The sequence below is a fragment of the Canis lupus genome, chromosome 26 (assembly GCF_011100685.1).
Source record: "Canis lupus familiaris isolate Mischka breed German Shepherd chromosome 26, alternate assembly UU_Cfam_GSD_1.0, whole genome shotgun sequence".
Lineage (NCBI taxonomy): Eukaryota > Metazoa > Chordata > Mammalia > Carnivora > Canidae > Canis > Canis lupus.
The window spans coordinates 18611224-18629663 of record NC_049247.1 but is presented as its reverse complement, the minus strand read 5'-3'; the positions used below and the strand labels follow the sequence as shown (position 1 = coordinate 18629663).

General features: G+C 59.6%; 1 protein-coding gene across 1 annotated transcript; it reads right to left on the bottom strand.

Annotated features, from left to right (window-relative positions):
* Positions 1–16203: 16203 nt before the first annotated feature.
* SELPLG (selectin P ligand) lies at positions 16204–17892 on the bottom strand. Its single transcript, NM_001242719.1, is given in 1 exon segment — positions 16204–17892. A coding segment is annotated over 1 exon segment (1323 nt). The 5' UTR covers positions 17888–17892; the 3' UTR covers positions 16204–16564.
* Positions 17893–18440: the final 548 nt, after the last annotated feature.

Genomic DNA, 18440 nt, shown 5'->3' with positions numbered 1-18440 from the left:
CCTCCGCCCCGGCGGCTGGGCTGCGGGGCCAGCTTGATTCCATTAGGAGGGTTTGGGGTGGGGACAGGGGAGGGGCGGGGCTGCGCTCGGCCACACACGATACCCCTGCTTCCAGCTTGCACGCCCACCCCCCCACCCACCCCCACACCCCGCGCGTGCTCGCGCGGTGCCCCCCAGCTCTGGGGGGACACCAGATGGGGCACTTCCTCCCTGACCCTGGGGCCCGGCGCTGGCCCATGCAGACAGGGCTGTCCTGTGGAGCTCCCCACCACCCCCACCCCCAGAGTGGGAGCCCCACCACCCCCACCCCCAGAGTGGGGAGCCGGGGCCTGCCTCCCTTCCAAAGGGGACCAAGGTCAGGGAGGTTGGGGAGCCCCTGGAAATGAGGAGGAAAGTCCCCAGTGCTGGGTTCCAGTGTGAGTCAGGTTTTCCAGAGGCTCGGGTGCAGGGTGGGAGCCGAGCGTGTTTGAGGGAGTGCGTGAGCGGAGGCCCCACGGAGGGCCCAGGCCTGGGCAGGGAGTGGGCTTCAAGCACCCACTGTCCAGCCCCGTTTGGGCTCTTCCCTGTCCCGGCCTCGGTTTGCTTCTTTGTGGCCAGGAAGCTTTCTGGGCTCCCCCTGGGCTCTGGCACATCATCCGTGGCCTGACAGGACCCCAGATGGAGTAGCCCAAGCAGGAGTCGGGGCCACTTCACAGGTGGGCAAAGTGAGGCAGGGTGTAGTCAAGTGGCTCAGCCAGGAAACTGAGGCAAGTCAGTAGCAGCCCCTGGAGCTGAGATCTCTGGCTGACCCGACGACTCCAGCAGCTCTGCAGCCCTTTGCGTGCATTCATTCATTCATCCACACGCCGCTTCATTCGTTCACTTGGCAAATGCTTACTGAACATCCGTCGTGTGCCAGGCACCGTGCCCATCAGGTTCCAGGGGAACAGACACAAGCCGGCTCTCGAGGAGCTTTCATGCGGATGCGAATGACTTTTTTACAGGACTGGAGGAGAGAGGTCAGGCCCAGGGCTCGGTGAACCCCAGGGCAGGGGAGGTCCCCTGAGAGAAAGAGGCAGGGAAGTCATCCTGGAGGATGAGGCTGTGAGCACGGGGAGTCTGAGTGAGACACTCCCCGAGAGTCCCCAGCGGAAGGACCGGGTGGACGGAGGCATTGCGGCCCGAATGCCATGCGGGTTACACTAGGCTAGAGCCCCAGGTGGACAAAGGGGAGGAGCAGGTAATGAGGGTTGAAGTCAGCAGGAGCCAGGCTAAGTGTCAGAAGGTCGCTCATCCAGGAGGCAGGAGGCAGTCGGGAGCCACAGGAGGTATGGGACAGGGAGGGGAGGACAGGGCTCCAGATTACTGTCATTCCTTCCAGCGGGCCCAGCAACCCCTGCTCACCTTCATAAAGGCCGGGGTGGGGGGACAGTTGTCTGTTTGGAAAATAAAACCAGACAAGTTCCCTTTTTTTTTCTCAGGATCCGCCCCCCTCCAAAACCCGGCATCCTCCAGGGACAGGACAGCTGCCCACCCGCGGACCCGCACAGACACACACGCCCCCAGGTGCGAGGGGCCGCCCACAGACGCGTGCAGCAGCTGACCCCACCTTCCGGACAGCCAGCGGGCACCCCAGGAGCCCCTCTGCAGCGTCTGAGGGCTGCGGGGAACCTGCCTCTGAGAAATCCAGAGGCAGGGCCACGGCTCCCCCAAACAGGGCCTGCCCCCCGGCCTGAAGGCCGCTCTGGCTCTGCTCCTCCTCTGGCGGCAGAGCAGCCGAGCCGACCCACAGGCAGACAGTCCTGGGTTCAGATCCCGCCTCCACTGTGTCCGGGCCCCTACGGAGCCTCCGCTGTGCCAACACTCTCTGCTGCTCACAAGGCTGCTGGCAAAAGTCGGAGGAGCTGGAGGCCAGGAAATGGCCTAGACGCCAAGTGTATGAGTTTCCTACAGTCGCTGTAACAAGCGACCGCAACCTTCGTGCCTTAAAACAACACACGTTTGTTCTCTCACGGTGCCAGCAGTCCGGAGGCAGAAATGGGTCTCCCTCCGCTGAAAGGCCGGTGTGGGCCGCGGGGTCAGCTCGTCCCAGAGGCTTCAGGGGGAGGGGACCTCAAGCCGCCTGCATTCCTCGCTCCTAGGCTCCTCGTCCTCACAGCCGGCTGCAGCAGGCGGAGGCCGCCGTCCCCCTGGCCCTCTTCCAAACTCTCTCCCGATTTCAAGGACCCCGGGGATGACGCTGAGCCCACCCAGGTAGCCCATGACGATGTCTCCCCATCTGCTCTCCTTAACTTAATCACGTCTGCAAAGTCCTCTCGCCAGGCCAGGGACCGCTCGGATCCGCAGCTTCCAGGGATGGGGGGGTGGGCGTCTCTGGGGGAGGGAGGCGCATTATCCGGTCTCCCAGGCTGAGATTGAAGAGTATTTCTCGTTTCAGGCAGAGCTGGAGTCATCCACTCTGAAAGGTACAGAATTTTCCTGCCCTCCACGGAGCCTACCTCGGTGCCTCAGGCCCAGCAGGCCCCATAGGAGCTCGGGCAGAGGTGGATACACAAGCAGAGCCCCCTGGACAGATGTACAAACTGAGGCCCACAGCGGTGTGGCCTGGCCAGGACCCCACAGGCCAGACTAGGGGCATCCAGAGCTTGTGTCTCATCTGGAAATGAAACTGCCCGGCCAGTGATCCTCCCACCGCCAAAGGGCCCGTTCCCCACAGTAGGGCCCCTGTTCTACCTCCATCTGGCCCCTGAAAGCCCCGTCAGACCGTGTCAACGCACACGCACACAAAGGCACGCGTGTTCCCCAAAGCCCAACGTCCCAACCCACAGTTCCCAGGACAGCAAAAATGTCAGGCACCCATGGGAGAGAAAAGGATCCTTGAGTCCCAGCCCCAGCCCATGCCTCAACGGTGGGGGGCTGGCACATCCCTGCCCCTCTCTGGGCCGCAGTGCAATGTGGGCTCCAACTAGATGTCTGCCACGAGCCCGCCAGCACTGAGGTTCCCATGCCCTAACATTCAGCCCTTCATTTGCCCCACAAATTTCTCTTGACATTTACTTTATACCCAGCCAGTGTCAGGCTCTGGGAGGCAGTGACGAGCAAGCACAGGCACAGAGCTTACAGAGAAGGCAGACCTGCAATAAACAAGTAAACAAACAAATGAATATCTAACTGCACACTGGGCTGAGTTGGGATGGGGCGGTTCTGGCGCTATAGGGGGCTAGTCTGGTCCCAGAGTTCACGGGAGCCTCCATGAGGCAGTAGTAGAGTAGCTCATGAAGATGAGGAGGTATTTAGGAAGGCAAGGGTGCAAGAGGAGTCTCAGCAGTGAGAATAGCATGTGCAAAGGCCCTGAGGTAGATGGAACCCAGCACCTTCAGAGCAGTTCCTAAAGGTTATTATCGACAAATAGTAGATGAGCCCGGTCTGCGGAGTCCATTTTGTGCACTGCCAGCATCGAGGAAAGTGCCTAGCACACAATAGGTGCTCAATAAATGCTTATTGATGTGCGCATGACCACTCTGACCGCCACTCTTGCATTCCCAGGTTCGGACAACCTCGTGCTCTGAGAGTTTTCTCCAGCCACTCTTTGTCCGAAGGTCTCACATTCTACACTTTCCGCTCCTGGGACCCGTTGTGGGGCCCAGCCCAGATGATCCCTATGGTCCACAGAGCCGTGGCTCCAAGGGGCGCAGGCAGGCCTGTGGCACAGAACAGGCCAGGCCACTCGTTTGCAACCTATAATTCCAGCCGTGAAGCCATTCAGAGACCCCACCCTGTGCCCACCGTACAATTAACAGCTGTGCCCCCGCCCTGCTGAACAGCCCCCAGCTCTAGCCTCTGGTGGGCTCGGAGCCACCTCTAATTACACAGCCCTCGGGCCACTGGGGCCTGCCCTCCTGGCAAAAATATCCCAAGCCTTTCATGTGGCTGGAGAAGCCTGGGCTGTGGCCCCATCACAGCATAGTCCTAGCCTTCAGAGGGACACCCATGGAGTGGCCTCCCGTGGGGTGCTCCAAGGAGGCAAAGTGGGCCTTGTCTGGGCAAGCCAGAGCTCTGGGTGGGCTGTGAAAGCTCCCTGGGCCTCAGTTTCCCCACCCGTAAACTAGAGAGGCTCATCCACTCCCCAGCTCTTTACTGGGCACCTCCTTGTGCCAGGATCTGTGCCAGGCACAGAGAACTGTGAGACAGACACTGCCACCTTTGCTTGGGCCGTCCCCTCTGCCTGGTGCATTGTCTTCCACACATACCCCCCCTTGCCTGACCACACCCCTGCATATCTCATAGCTTGGTCATCACCACCTCCGGGAAGGCCTCCCTGACCCCATCCCCTGGAGCGGGAGCTCAGCAGCCTCCTCCGTGTCCACGAGGCTCCCCACTCAGAGCGCTGAGAACACTGGGCCCTCATGGCCTATCGACACTGGACTCTAGACTGTCAGCTTCTCAGGTCCAGAATCAGGGCCTTCTTCTGTGAAGGTATCCCCGATACCTGTGTCTGGACACAGCAGGTGCTCAAAAAATGCCATCCACTGGCTGAATGACTTTAGCAATCTGCCCATGTTACAGATGGGGAAACTGAGGCCTACACTGACTTTGCTCTGCACCAGCTCGTGCATGGGAACAAGAGAGACACCAGACCCCTGCCTGGGAACTCCTAGTAGGGGACACAGATGAGGCACAAGTCAACTGGCAAATCAGAAAGATAACCCACCCCTGTAGGATGCTATCAGGGAGACAGAAAGGAAACAGAGTAGCTTAGAAGCAGGTGAGGGCATGTGGCTGGCAGCTATTTATGTGGCTGGGTCAGAGATAGCCTCCCTGAAGAGGTTTCTGAACTGAAGCCTGCAGGGTAAGAGAAAGCAGGCACTCGGGGTGCAGGAGGAAGAGCTCCCCAGGTCAAAGGAACAACAAGTGCAAAGGCCCTGAGGCAGGGAAGGGCGTGGCATGAGGCCTCTTCCAGGAAAACAAGACTAGGTCCTGATCTGAAAAGACCAGGCAGTAGTTAGAGCTTGGAAGTTGGGGGACCTGCATTAGCTCCTGGCTCTGCTCCCCACACACTGTGTGACTCGGGCCTCAGTTTCCCTTCCTGGATCAGGAAGGAGCAGGGGAGGCTCCCCCAAGCTCTGCCGTTCAGTGATCCTAGGTAAATTTTCCACTTGTTTGCACGCCCCCAGCAAACAAGCGGACGCTCACCCACTACGGATGGGAGAGAAATAGCACAGCCTCTTAGGAGAACCGTCTGGCAGTTTGTACCGAGATCACCGTCCGCGTCCCGGCCGGCCCAGCAAGCCCTCCCCTAGGTACCTGCCCAACAGAAATTAAGACACGCAGCCACACAAAGACCCAAATGCCCGTAAGTGCTCTAATCCATCAGAGCAAAAAAATCTGGAAACAACCCCGATATCCACCAACAGAGAAACGGATGCCCAGCCCGTGGAGCCTCCTACGGGGGCGCTTCTCAGCAGCGAAGGGAGAGGCCCCGTCGACAGGCCCGGCGGAAGAACTGGACCCCAGAGAACACACTCTGGGTGACGCCATTTACATGAAATTCTGGAACAAATGCAAAACCAAGCTATGGGAACAGGAGTCAGCGGGGCAGTTAGTTATCCTTGGCGCTGGAAGTTTCTGGGGCTGGAAATGTACACTGTCTAGACCCGGGGGGTGGTTGCCTGGGTGCATGTGTTTGGAAAAATCAAGGTGCAAGCTTCAGATTTGTGTCTTTTGTGGGGGTGATAAGTCAATTAAAAGTTTTTTCTTTTTAAAAAAAAGGCCTCTGTATCCCTCTTTTTTTTGAGGGGGGCGGCTGGAGCCCATAGGATCTCGGGCTTCCTGTGGCCGTGGTGGCCCCGCCAGCTGCACGCGGCCTTGTAAACATTTACATTTCCCCACACGGTGCAAGGAGCAGCTTCGTTAGCCCCACATGGAACCCATCCCGGAGCGCAGGAATGTAAACACCCGCTGCCATGCTGCAGACCTGGTCCCCCTCTCCCCGTCCGCATGGCCCACTGGGTGCCCTCGGGGGCTCCCTCCCCAGGACGCCCGCGGCCCCCGCCCCACCCGCTCCCCCATCATGGGGAGGAATCCGGGGATGCTTCTGGATTCCTCCGCAGCACTGTTGGACTGACTTTGAGCAGAGGGGTGCTGGCTGAGAGGGAGAAGTGGGGAGGGCTGTGGCTGAACTTCAGGGGGTCCTGAGTCACCCAAACCTCAGTCCATCACCCCGCACGTCTCCTGCTTTCTTTCTGCACCTCTTGCTTTACACTAGGACCTTCTGTTCCATCTTCCTTCTCTCCCTCCTTTCCTCTTTTTCTCCCTCCTCCCCTCCTTCCTTTCCCCCCTCCTCCTTCCTCTCTCTCTCTCTCTCTCTCTCTCATTTTCCCTCTCTCAACATTTATTGAGCACATACTACGTGCTCATACTACGCTTTCCAAGCACTAGGGCTACAGCAGAGAACAACACAGATAAAAATCCTTGTCTGCATGGAGCTCACATCTGGGGGGACCAGCAGGACAATTAAAGCGATAACTTATATAATGTATATATGGTGTGGCATGAAGAAAAGTCAGGGAAGGGTGACATTCCAGTAAAGTAAAGCCCTGAGGGTGAGAGAGAGTGGGTCAGAGATGATGAGAGGAAGAGCATTCATTCCAGGCAGCGCAAAGAGCAAGTGCAAAGGTCCTGAGGTAGGGGACGACTGGCATTTTCAAAGAGTGGAAAAGAAAAGTGTGGCCAGACCAGAACACAGAGCGTGAGGGGATGGTGAGAGGAAGTGAGGCCACAGGGCACCGGGGCCAGATCATGCGGGGCCCCCGCAGGTATTGGCAAGTGTTTGGGCTTTTATTGTAGGTGAAGACAGCCAGCCATGGGTCCCTGTGTGTGCAAAACCCTCCACCACTTCTCTCCTTGCACCAAACCCTTCTTCTCTTTACCCACCCCCAACGCTCTCTCTCTCCAGGACTCTGACCAAAAGATGGTTCTAGGTCTCATCTCTGGGGAAGAGAAGGGGCTCCATATGAGGCCCCCACGGAAGCCACACAGATCCCCAGCCCTTCCCGTGGCTCCTTCCACCCTGACCACCAGCTTCTGACTCGGCTGGGACCAGAAACTTGGCTGTGGGCACTGCTGAGAGCCTCCTCCTCCCGGCAGCCACCAGTCTTCTGCAGCTGGGCCTAGGGACATCCTCACAGAGACGGTCTTCTCGACATCCAGATCCACCTGCCAAGTGGAAAAGCCCCACATGCGGGTGACAGCGAGGAGGTAAACCCCACCTGCCCTTCAGGGACCTCTGGGTCCTGTTGTTTTGAAGCTGGGGCTAGGTTACTCAACCACTCTGGGCCTCAGTTTCCTCATCTGTGAAATGGGAGTAATGATAACACCTGGATCCCCGAGTTATCATGAGAAATCCATGAGCCTTGGCACCTGGTGCTAAATAAATATGCTGATGATAATAATAACAGCAACCAAGTGACACAGGGACTGAGAATGTTAAGCACACCATCTGGACAGCAGTGAGCGCAGAAGCCTGGCATACAGCAGGCGCTCCATCAGGCTACCGGATGGAAAGGGGCAGGGCGATTAGTCCCCCCACCCACCCTCCAGCAGGTGAGTCGGCAAGGGGTGCCCCCCATCCTAGGAGGGGTGTGCGCACCGACCCAGGGCTCCCCTCCACACCCCTGCACCCGCCACGCAGCGGGGGCTCCTGGGTGCGGGCGGCGGGTTCCTCTCCCCCGGGGTTAATTCAGCCCTCCCAGGGCAGGGACACAGGCAGGCGCTGGCTGGGGGAGATGGGCCCCAACAGCTGGAAACATCTGGTTTGAATTGTCGGTTGGAAGCACTGACCAGGGAGCCAAGGAATTTGTGAGCTAATTTTAGGCCAAAAGAGAGCTCAGCAGGGTGGGGGTTTGCTCCCCAAACCACAGGGACGGGGCTTCGAAGCTTGGGGGGCAGGGAGGCCTGCATGGGGCTGCTCAGGTGGCCCTGGTCTATCCCGAAGCCAGGGACCATCTCTCCCCACCCAACTGAGCCATAGCTGGGTGCCTACGACGTGCCAGCCACATGCGTGGCCACGTCCCACGGCCTCACGGTTAGCAAGGACTCCTCCCCCCAGTTCACAGGTGTGGAAGCCGAGGGCCCCAGAAATTAGAGAGCTGCCCACCATCCTGCAACAGGGAAGCAGGGGAACAGGATTCGAACCACGGCTGCCTGGCCCCAAGCCTTACACACTCGGCTCCGTTGGCCTCCGCCCCCCTGTGCTTACACTCTTGTCAGTCCCATTGCTTTGTCTTCCTCCCCACGTCCTCACAGAGCCTCCCTTGCTTTTTTTGCTCATTCAGTAAATGTCCCCTGAAACTCTACTGTGAGCCAGGCTCCGGGCAGTGACGAGGGGAGACGACGAACGTGAGGGACAGGGGCCCCTGCCCTTGCACAGCAAAAACTGGCATCTCAACATTATCCCACAGTCATTGGTGCCTTGAAGGGAAAAGGGGATTGTTGGTGGGATGCCTGGGTGGCTCAGTGGTTGAGCATCTGTCTTTGGCTCAGGTTGTGATCCCAGGATCCTGGGATCAAGTCCCACTTTGGGTTCCCCAAGAGGAGCCTGCTTCTCCCTCTGCCTGTGTCTTCTGCCTTTCTCTGTGTGTCTCTCATGAATAAATAAATAAAATCTTAAAAAAAAAAAAAAAGAGCAGGGGATTGTTGGAACAAAGACCTGTGGGCAGGGCTGCAGAGAAGGCCTCTCTGAAGACTGACATCAAGCTGGGACCAAAAAGATGAGACAGTGCCAGCCAGGAGGACATCTGGGAAGAGAACATTGGGTAGGGGAAACAGCAGGTGCAAAGGTCCTGAGGCAGGAGCATGTGGAGAAGAAAGAGCAAGAAGGATGGGGCCAGAGCACAGTGAGAGGGAGAATACGGTCCTTTGTGGTCATTTGTACCCAGCGACTGGCTGAGGCACAGCCGAAACTCCGCAGGAAATCACCTGAAGCCTCTCCCTCCTGGGGGCGTCCAGTGGCTGGACAACAGGGTCTCTGCAAAGAACCACCCCAAGGGGGCAGGGGGACAGCCCGGAACCAGCGCTGAGGCTGGAGGAGAGTGTGGTTCACGCGTACATGGCTTCCCTGGCAGGGTTCTTGTGCCTTGAAAGGGGTCTGGGTCTGTGCCCCTTTGGCACCTCTGTCTGGCACGGGACGTCAGGAGGCCCATTTCTCTCTCCTTTCTTGGGAAAAGCAGCCCTGAGCCTGACCCACCCAGAGCTCAGCGATGGCATTCTCATTCCTCCGACCTTGGGCATGGGGGTGCTCCGCAGTCTTGGGGGGCCAGGCTGGGGGCCAGCTGGGGCTACAGCCTTCCAACCCCCAGGACGTGTGGGACACACATAGCAGTGTGCACCTCGGCACTGCTGGCCTTGCGTTCCAGACACTTCTGGCTGGGGGGTCTGCCTGCGCGCTGCAGAGGGTTAGCAGCAGCCCCGACCACCCGCTAGATGCCAGGGGTGCCACCAAAGTATCTGCCGCCGTGGCCAATGTCCTGCGGAGGGCAGAGGCGCCCCCAGGTGAGGACCACGGGCTCAGAGCCTTCGTGTGCAGGCAGCAAGTATAGAGCGAGGGGCGCCCTGGGGGCTCAGTGCTTGAGCCTCTGCCTTCGGCCCAGGGTTTGATGCCCAGGGTGTGATCCCGGGGTCCTGGGATCGAGTCCCGCGTCCGGTTCCCTGCATGGAGCCTGCTTCTCCCTCTGCCTGTGTCTCTGCCTCTCTCTCTGTCTCTCCTCTCTGTGTTTCTCATAAATAAATAAATAAAATCTTAAAAAAAAAAAAAAAGGTATAGAATGACGGTTTACTCACCAGCCGGAGATTCTGGGCCCCAGAAAAGTCTGAAAGAGCCAATAGAGCTCCCCTAGGACCGCGCACCGGGGGGCGCCCCTCAGCCATCGTGGGCTTCCTTCTAGGCTTCCCACCTCCGCAGCCCTAATAGCTGTGATTTAGGGAGCGAGCGGCGCTTCCCCTCCTGCAGCCTCGCCTCTGTCACCCTCCGACCCCCCACCCGCCGCCGCTATTGCACCATTTCGCGGAGGCGGAGACCGAGGCTGAGAGTCCGGGTGACCAGGCGCCCTTCGGAAACACTCTCATGCCCATTTCCAGCTGTCGGGACAGTCCACGAAGGCTGGCGGGTCACCTGCCGGGGGACATGCTGGAGGCGGAGGCGCGACCCCCCCCTCAAGCAGGCCCGCATGGGGGGGGGGGGGACGGGAGCAGGAGCCCAGGGGCGCCCACGCTGTCTTCGGGGCAATCTCCGTGCAGCCCAGCTTCAGGCCGCACCTCCAGGCAGATGTGCCCGCGCAGCCTCAGGCCCTCTGGCTCCCCGGCTGCCTGGGGGTGCCCTCGCTGCCCACCGGGTCATCCCGGGCCGCTCCCCCCGGATCTGCTTCCTGCCCTCGGAGCTGTCCCTCGGCCAGGAGCTAGTACAGGTGCTCCCACTTTACAGATGGGAAAATCGGGTCTCAGAGCCGAGTCCGGGCCGGGGTTGAATTAGGGAGGACCTCTGCGCTCACGGAACCCCCGCCCCAGCGCCGCCCCTGCAGCCCCTGGCGCTGGGTGGGCACCGAGGGGCAGAGCCCAGGGGCCGCTTCCCAGCACGGGGTGCCCTCCACCGTGGCTGGCGTGGGTGCCCAGCGGCCCCCCGAGGACTCCGCTCTGTCCCCGAGGGGCGGTCAGGTGAGGCGTGACTCAGAGCAGTGGAGATCATGGGGGAGTTCCTCGAGGAGCCGGCCTCTCGGTGCGCCCCGCAAGTCTAAGGGCTAACCCCAGATCTGTGATTTTTCAAGCTGCGTGGCCTCAGGCAAAGCCACCGAACCTCTCTGAGCCTCAGTTTGTTCATCTGTAAAACAGGGTTACAGAGAGGCCCTACGTCCCAGGGCGAGGATGAAACCAGCAAAGAGAGACCACAAATCTAGCACAGAGTAGGTCAAGGTTGGCCCCCCGGGAGTGAGCGGCGCCCCCACTTCCCTGCCCCTGCGAAGGCTAACGGGCCCTTACTGTCCGCGGTTCCCTGGGGTGCTGCGACCATGGCTGTGCTGCAGATGAGGACTGGGAGGCTCGGAGAGGCACGCGGCAAAGACCAGGCGAGCACCTCTGACCTCTGACTCCTTCCTGAGCCTTCTAGGGCCTGAAAGGCCTCGCCAGACCCTGCCTCGTGCAGCTCCCACCTGAGCGGGAGGAACAGGGACACGAACAGTGGCTGCTGGGGCATGAGCAGACACGCGGACACCCAGCTTCCAGATGGAGAGACGGAGGCTGGGAGTGGAGAACAACCAGAAGTTATCTTTGGGTCAGCCAGCCTGGGCTCAGGGCGAAGAACCAGGAAGAGGAGGGGACAGCACACGGGGAGCCCAGAGGCATGGCTGGGTCAGCCCGGAGCTCAGCAAGGCCTCCGGGGCTGGGGTCGCTGTGCCCCAGAGAGAGGGAGTAGAAGGGGGCGATGACTCGGGCAGGAAACGTGTGTGAGAGTGAGGAGTGATGAGGTCAGTCTGTCCGGCCCCTGAAACGTTTAGGTCAACAGGCAGCAAATGACAAGACTGGAAACTTCTTTGGTCCTTGGGCACCAGGGAGTCATATATATATTTTTTTTTCACCGGGGAGTCATTGATGGTGTCTGAGCACAGGAGCAGCCAGCCGCTGCAGGAAAGGAGGGCTGCATCGAGGCAGGATCCGGGTGGGGATGCGGCCCCAGGAGACGTGGCCTGTCCCGTGGCCTGTCCCGGCCGCCCCGGGGCAGATGTCCCAGCCCCCCACCGTCACACACGCTCCTTCCCCGGAGCAGACCCGCAGACACGCCAGGCTCAGCAGCCCACCTGCCTGCTGCTTGTTCGTCGGCTCGCACGTGACGCACCTTCCCTCAGACGAGAACGGTTGAGTGAGCTCCGGGGGACGACGAGCTCGTGTGACCAGCACCCGCACCAAGGTCAGGCATGTTCCCATCACCCCGGAAGCCTCCTTCCAGCCCCCTCCTCCATCATCCCCAGAGACGGTAACCACTGATCTGATCCCCACCACTATAGATTGGTTTTGCCTCTTTCTGGACTTTTTACCATCGAAGCCACAGAGTAGACGAGTAGCCCTTGGGTCTGGCCTCTAACTCCACGTGCGTTTGGGAGTCATCCACGCTGGTGCCCGTATCACCTATCCACTCCTTTTTATTCCGAGGAGTGTCCCATTGTTCACTGACCCGTTCGCCAGAGGATGGATCTTTGGATTGTTTCCCGCTTTTTGGCCATTATGAATAGAGCGGCCGCAGGCATCGCGTTCCGGTCTTTGTGCGGACGCACGTCTTCATTCTCTTGCGGAAATACCTAGGAAGGGAATTCGGAGTTGCCTGCGTGTGCAACGTGGTGCAATCGTGCAATACGGTGAATACGCGGCTAACTTTAAGAAACCGCCACGCTGGCTTCCAAGGTGGCTGTGCCCTGTTGCACCCCCACCAGCACGTGTGTGTGTGTGTGTGTGTGTGTGCGCGCGCGCCGGCTTCTCTGCATCCTCGTCAGCACGCGGTATGCTGGGCCTTGAACTGTAGTCCTTCTGGCGGCGCAGGGTGACATCTCAGGGGGGCCGACATTTGCATCTCCCCGATGGCTAATGTTGGGGAGCATCTTTGCCAGCAGCCTCCTTGACGCTTCCGCCCGGAGACTGAACAGGCCCTGGAGACTCTTCACGGCCAAAGCCCATCCCACCACCCGGCCTGCTCCTTCCACTGACGACACCCACGTAGGAAACGGGATTTCAGGTTTTTTCCGTCTCGTCATCACCCTGCCAAGGCATCACCAACTCCAACGCTTGCTCCTTCCCAGTTCTCTCTCCGTTCCTCACCTCTTGCACCCTCCACTCTGGCCCAGGCTCTCTTATCCTCACACAGGCCACCTCCCTGAAGCCACGCTGGCTCCCTCCCGCCGCCCCAGCCTTGTCCTTTCTCCCAATGCTCCCACCCTGTTCTCTACACTGTTCTCCATGCCTGGAACATTCTCTTCTCCACACCCACCCTCAACAACTCTGCGCCTTTTCCAGCCTCCAACATTTTCCTGACTCCTCCCGCGGCCCCAAGATCTGGCCACATTGCACAGACTCAGAGTCCCCCAGTCCCCTACCCCTCCTTTTGGGCTCCGGGCCCAGCCACGATCTCCTATTTTTCTGGGTGATCGTTTGGTGAATCTCTTGCTGTCCCTCCAGCGCTGAGCCTCAACAGGCATCCCCGGGCCTCTCTTGCCCACATGGCATCCTTGGACCTAGCACAGTGGGCCTGGCACAGGATGGACACACTGTGACACTCAAGTTATGTGGCCTGGCTGAGCGGAGGTGGGGTGGGATATAGAGGGCAAGCCTGAGGAGCCTCTGCCCAGATCAGCTTCCAGGTGAACCCCCGCAGGGCTGCCCAGCCCGGAAGACACAAGAGACACAAGAGACACAAGAGACATAAACTTAGTATGCATCCCCTCCCACCGCCACCCCCACCTCCATTGCCTGATGTCCTGTCTACCCTCCTTCCTTCCTCACCAACAGAGCTGAAGTCAGCAGAGTCTGCTTTCTCAGCAGAGTAATGTGCTAGAGCAAGTGACCCAGCCTCCTGAACCTCAGTTTCCCCAACAGTAAAATGAGACAATAAGTATACCCACGTCCCAGGGTGGCTGTGAGGCCTGATAGATATTGCAGATGAAGTGCTGGGTGTGCGCTGGATGTGCACACACTGCCCAGCGCGTGCCGGCTCCGTGCCCCCCTCCCCTCACCATTTCTCTTTGTTGGACCCCAGCATTACCACGTCCTGCTCTCTGCAAGGAGGGGAGCTGGCTTCGACCCTGTCACCTTCCCAAGTACCTGTGCCTTCCCTCCGCCACTGGAGCCACAGTGTGACTGATCGGGACTTCCAGGCACCAGGACAGGTCAGCAGCAGGGAGAGTTTGGGGCATGGCATTCCCCCAGAACCCCCACAGGGGCCGCAAGGGCAGCATGACATTGTGGTAGGAACATGGTTTTCTGCTCCAAGGCTGGATTCCAGTCCCAGATCCTGTGTGTCTCCTGAGACAGGTGACTTCGCCTCTCTGTGCCTGTTTCTTCTTCTGCAAAACGAGGAGAATCTGAGTCCTCCTTCCCAGGCTGTTGGAGGGGCAGGGAGGGAGATGTGGCAGATGCTTGCGCTTGGAATAGATGTGCTGAATGGATGAATGAGCGATTCAGGCAGGGGTTCAAGGTTGAGAGCAGGTTGGGGCAGGAGGAGGGCCCAGTGGTGCACAGGAGCCAGCCTATAGCCATCTCCCAGGGCCAACTGTTAGATTTTCAGAATTTTGTAAGCCAGTGTGCACTAAGTTAAATTATATATATATATATACCTCTAATACTCAAAACTCATCACTTCCTAATTATTTTACTACATTCCGCTCCTGTGTTCTTGAGAGTATTTACGTCTGTTGCATTTACTGTATACATGGCTGGCTGCTCAAGAGTCAGCCCTGGGAGTGTTTACACCAGCGACATTGGCAAGCGCCGCGCGGCTGGGGTACCAGGCCCCGGGGAGCCGCTGGTTCCGCCCTCGCCAGCCCCTCCTGGGCCCGCAGCTCCGCGGCGCCCGATCCCGGCCCCTCCACGCGGGGAAGCCCCGGCCTCTCACGGCCCCAAGAGCTGGTGGCGGGCGCCCCCTGGTGGCTGCTTCGAGCACGCGTCTTCCTTCCCGAGCCTCGGAGCGCGAGCCGGGGAGGGCAGGCCCCTGGGGGGGGTCTCAGTGTCCTCCAGCGGCGGGGGGATGAGGGGGGGAGGGGGGCCTGGGGACGTGCTCCCTGCCCAGAGGATGGGATGACAAGACCCCACGGAGGCTGCTCAGATGTCCCCCAAGTCCTTCAGCCTCTGGGGCCCGGCTCCGTAATATCGAGTCCCTCCTCTCCCCCCACGTCGTCCCCCCGCCCCCCGCATGATTTTTCCCATCACTTGCAAAGAGCAAGCAAACCCATGTTTCTCATAATGTGCAATCCCGCCTTTTGCAGGGTCGGCTGTCCCGGCCCAGGGTGGGCACCCGTCTCCCACCAAATCACCTTGATCACCTTGCTCGTGGGTCACACTTGTTCTAGAGCGTCAGGGGGCGGGGCCGACATCCCTGCACCTCTCTGACTCTGCCCTGTTGGCCCAACGCCTGCCACCTTTCCTCCTGCCTGTCCCCAGGTGTCCCCTCTCCAGCTGCAGCCCACACCTACCAGGACTCAGCCCTGTCTTTGAACTCTCCGCAGGCCACAACCCAAAGTGAAGGGGTCCCTTGGCTCCCCAACAGGCCGCAAGAGGTATTTTTCTAGAAGACAGAAAGTCCTCCAAGGTGAGCTGCATTCCTCTCCCAGAAGGTTGAACCGTGTGCCTGAAGCCTCTCGTCCTTCTCCTGATACCAAAGTGACAGAAAAGCATCAGGAGGTGGAAGATCCCGGGTCTGAATCCCGGCTTGGCCACTGGGGAAGCCTTGACTTTCAGATCTGCCCCTTGGGATCAGTGTGGGTCCAACTGTGTAAGGTGGGCACACGGTGAGTGTTGCTTGAATAGGGCGGCCGACTGTCCCGATTTGCTGGGGCTGAAGAGTTTCCCCCAACCCGGGGCTCCCAGCACTAAAATCACACAAAGTCCCACACAAACCGGACCATCTGGTCCCCCAGTGCTTAAATCAGGGGTCAGCAAACACAGAGCCTAATCCAGCCGGCTGCCTGTTTGGAAATCAAGTTTTATTAGAACCCAGCCAACCCCTTCTTCGTTTGTGACACGTTGTCCATCACCACATTCCACCTACGAGGACCCGTGGGGCTGAGAAGTTGCAGCTGAGACCACGTGGTCTGCAAAGTGTACAATATGTTCGGCCATTTAAGGAAAAGTCTGTGGGCCCCAAAGGACCAGCTCCCCACCAGGAGGAGTCACCCCGATACCCTGAAACATTCTGCCATCATTTGTTCATCAAAGATTTATTGAGGGCCTGTGCCAGGCCCTGGGCTGGGGAGTGAGCAAGTCAGAGTCCACCTTAAAATGTGGACACAGGGGCAGTTGAGAGAGGGCAGGATGGGGGTTACTCCCGGAAGGAAGCCCATTGGTACACATGGTCCCAAAGAAGGATGATATAACCCTGGGCTCTCCAAGCCCACCCCAGACCCCATGGGCTAGGATCTCACCCTGGGTTCCCTTGAGAGATACCCAAGAAAACCCAAACTGCCTCCCAGTGGGGGGCAGGGGTGACCAGGAATGGCCTCAGGAACCTGGCACTTCTCCCCCCAGAGCCTCCTTCCTGTATGGTGACCACAGCCACCAGAAGACTTTGGGTCTTCCTTGGTGCACGGGGACGAGACCTCAGTGGCGGAGGCCCGAGAGGGAGCCCGGCCAGGCGTGAGCCAGGGAGGCAGGAGGGAGAGCAAGGTGGCTCGCTCACCGGTCCTGCTTTGGCTGTGGGAGTTCAGCTGCTTCCCGTCCTGGGGGGCAACCGCCCTGTCCTACAGCTCCCCAGGCTCCGCTCCCCTCAGCCGCGGCCGGAGGGGGCCTGGGAAGGCTGCGGAGGTCAGGGGGCGCTCGGTGGCGGAGCCGGGCGGGGGCGTTAAGGGAGGAAGCTCTGCAGGGTGAGGTCGTCCCCATCCCGGCCCTCCCTGGGCTCGGCCCTCAGGCCCTGGCTCTTGGCGTCGGGCAGGCCCCCGTTGGCCGCCACGGTGGGCGTGGGCGCTTCGCCCCCCTCGGGCAGCAGGGATGAGATGCAGACCATCTCGGTGGGGGAGTAACTGCGCACGGGGTACACGTGGGTCTTGCGGGAGAGGCGCACGGCCAGCACTACGGTGCACACGAGGAAGGTAGTGGCGACCAGGGCCAGGACGAGGATGGCCAGCAGGCACTGCTTCACGGGGATGCGGTCCGGGCCCTCCGCGGCGGGGGGCACCGCGGAGCTCGGCGGGGGCAGGCCCTGACTATTTTTCCATCGTTTGATGAAGGCATCAGACAAATCGCCTCCTGTCACGTTAGTGCTGTTTTGAGGATCGGAGGGCACAAGGACTGTGGTTAGGTGCCCTGTGGAGGCAGGTGCCGTGGACGGGCCCTTCACGGTGGCTGGATCTGTGGACGGGGCCTTTGTGGCAGCGGGCTCTGTGGACAGGGCGTCTGTGGCTCCTGGCCCTGTGGACAGGGTCCCCATGACAATAGGCTCCATGGACTGGGCCTCTGTGGCCGCCGGTTGCGTGGTCAGGGCCTCCGTGACTTCTGGCCCCGGGGACAGGGTCCCCATGACAATAGGCTCCATGGACTGGGCCTCCGTGGCCGCCAGTTGCGTGGTCAGGGCCTCCGTGACTTCTGGCCCCGGGGACAGGGTCCCCATGACAATAGGCTCCATGGACTGGGCCTCCGTGGCCACCGGTTGCGTGGTCAGGGCCTCTGTGGCTGCTGGCTCTGTGGACAGGACCTCAGTGGTGGCCAGCTCTGTGGTTGGAGCCCCCTCTGTGAGTGGAGCCTCCGTGGTGGGAAGCAGTGTAGTGGCCGGTTCTTCGGTCAGAAAGTCCTGTGTGGCCACTTCCATGCTCAGGTTCCCCATGGTCACCCCTCCTGCGTCCAGGCCAGCAGAGTCCCCTGTGGCCGCCTCCAGAGTGGCTGGCTCTGGAGTTCCATGCCCCGTAGAATTCCTCTGCCCCAACATCGCCATCTCAGCCAGAAGTTTAGGGGTCAGGGGCATAGACTCAGGGGTGAGAAGCTCTGGGGCGTCTGTGCCTACTATGGAGTAGTCATATACGTCCAGTTCTAGCTCCTCATCCACTTGCCTCCTGCCCCGGGCAAGCAGGAGCTCTGGGGCCTCCTCCGTCCCACTCCGCTGTATCTCCCACGGCTGGAGGCTGTCGCCAGAGCCCAGCAAAACCAGAAGCAGGAGGACTTGCAGAGGCATGGCACCTGGAGGGAGACACGGACAGAAGGACATCAGGACAGCCTCCCCCCTGGGCCTGCCGAGCACCCTCTACTGCAATCCTGGACTATGTCTGATCTGGGGCAGGCACTTAGCGTTCAGCACCCTCCTGACCCAGCGCACAGTAGCTCCCCAGCAAACAGCAGCTGTTATTGTTTCTCCACATGAATAGATCCATCCAGAGGGCTCTGCAACTCTCCTTATACGGTGCATAGACATAGTTTTTGCCTTCCTCTCCTTTTTGATTAAAACTTTAAAATTGTGGGTAAGGCAGGCCACTGGGGTATAGAAAGAAACTCTTAGAGCTTCGAGTTATATTGTTATGTCACCCCTTTGCGATTTCAATTTTTGCACACATTTCTAATCTGTCATGAGCCCAGCGGTACCTGCTTACAGTTCATAGATAGATCAATGTACATGCGTTGTCCACCGATGGGGTCCATGAGCCAAAGAGTTTGGAGACCACAGTCTACAGGATAAAGCTGCTTGTTTGGACACTTGAGGCCTTTGGAGTCCATTCCTGACCCGTCTCTCC